Source organism: Lucilia sericata, unplaced genomic scaffold (assembly GCF_015586225.1).
Source record: "Lucilia sericata isolate MDLA Ls3-8-SP2 unplaced genomic scaffold, ASM1558622v1 Contig002006F_arrow, whole genome shotgun sequence".
NCBI lineage: Eukaryota > Metazoa > Arthropoda > Insecta > Diptera > Calliphoridae > Lucilia > Lucilia sericata.
This window is the reverse complement of record NW_023995872.1, coordinates 74,434-76,082: the sequence shown is the minus strand read 5'-3', so window position 1 is coordinate 76,082 and position 1,649 is coordinate 74,434. Positions and strand designations below refer to the sequence as shown.

The 1,649-nt window shown below is 28.1% G+C and overlaps 1 protein-coding gene across 1 annotated transcript; it reads right to left on the bottom strand.

Moving 5' to 3' along the window:
- Positions 1-253: 253 nt before the first annotated feature.
- On the bottom strand, positions 254-631 carry LOC119613198 (stomoxyn-like). The gene is made up of 2 exons (XM_037969144.1): positions 480-631; positions 254-423 (listed from the first exon to the last, which is right to left on the bottom strand). Exons 1-2 carry the CDS (start codon positions 579-581, stop codon positions 325-327), a joined length of 201 nt encoding a protein of 66 aa, XP_037825072.1. The 5' UTR covers positions 582-631; the 3' UTR covers positions 254-324.
- Positions 632-1,649: the final 1,018 nt, after the last annotated feature.

Here is a 1,649-nt window from a genome sequence, read left to right as displayed (position 1 = left end):
TTTAACACTCAGCTTTCAAGTTCAGGCTGAAAAAATATGCAACAGAATACATATGAGCAGATTTCGAATACACACGTTTTTTTTTAAAAAGAAGAAACACAAAAACTTTAATGGGAATTTGTGATATGAAGCTAAAATTGATTGCAGCAACACCTCTGACCCAAACCGATTAAGTCAGGTTTAATAAAACTGCCTACATATTGTAAAAAGAGACTTTTAATTTAGTAAAAATATGTTTAAAAAAACACAACTATTTTCTGGCTTGATCACTCACATTTATAATTTATTTAGATTTTTAGTTAGTACAATTAAATATTAAATTATTTAACCCATGGCAGCACCAACAGCCACCCCACTACCAGCCACTATTGCAACATCCTTGGAAACATTGGCAGTTTCTTTAATAGTGTGTTTCACTTTTTTCTAATTAAAGAAATATAATTATTGCAAATCCGCTTAAAATTTAACATTCCACTTACCACCAATTTGTTAAATCTTTTGCGAAAACCTGCCTCTGTTTGAGGCACCGTCAAGCACAAAACCACAATGAGCAAGATCGTAAAATATTTATAAAAATTCATTTTAATTAAATAACTTTCTTATAAACACTGAGCAAAATCTCAAATATGAATGATATAAAAATGTTTTAAAATTTCACTATTTATAGCCGTAGAAAAGTAAAGCGGAAGTACTTTAAAACTTAAATTCTTATCTTTTAGCAATGATTGAAGTGGAACTGTTAAAAATAAACAAAATTTTACGTCAATTTAATGTCAATATTGTATAAATTTTTATCTAAATTTATAATAAAACTTTAATAACAATTTAAGGGATTTTTTTCTCCGTCTTTATTGCTATTCTAAAGAACTGTATGAAAATTCAAACATATTAATAAATGTTACTTCAAGTTTTTTAGTAAATATTTATATTTATTTGGAATATTTGTCCTTACTTTGAAGTGTTAATAATCATAAGTTTAGAAAGAAAATTTAAGAGATTTTCTACCGAATTGAGAAATTACTAAACACTTCAGAAAACGTAATTAATGTATTTGTTGAAGGTATTTGTCTAGACCAGCTGGAAGCTCAGTGTCATCAAGTCAATACTCTGAGAAAATTCTTAATAAATAAATTATAATAAAATATAGAATAATAGTGGAAGTATTTTGGTATTTAGCAATTGATTTAATTTAGTATTAACCGCTATTTGATTGACACAAACAAAACATATGTATCTATTTTTTCTGAAAAACAAATATACGGTTATTGACTTTTGCGATTTTAAACAATAGGCGGCTCGCAATTTCAACAAAATGAAATGAAAATTGGTTTTTGATCTTCTATTATATTAAAGACGAAAGCTGCTGGTGGTTTTATCGATCCCAATATTTGTACACTAATCGCCTCAGCACTATTTTCTAAGTGCATTTTCGGATTTTCCTCCTCATTGAACAGCAAGGAATTTAAATGCTAAAATTTACTTACACAATGGCATTTTAAGTCATTATTTAAACACGGTAATGACATTTAAATCAGTACTTACCACACTCGCTTAAAAGTAGGGAGTTGAGTAAGTACTTACTACGATCGCCAGTAAATAAGGAGTTGTTTTGTTTTGAGAAAAAGAAAATAGCTTACTAGGATACGTCC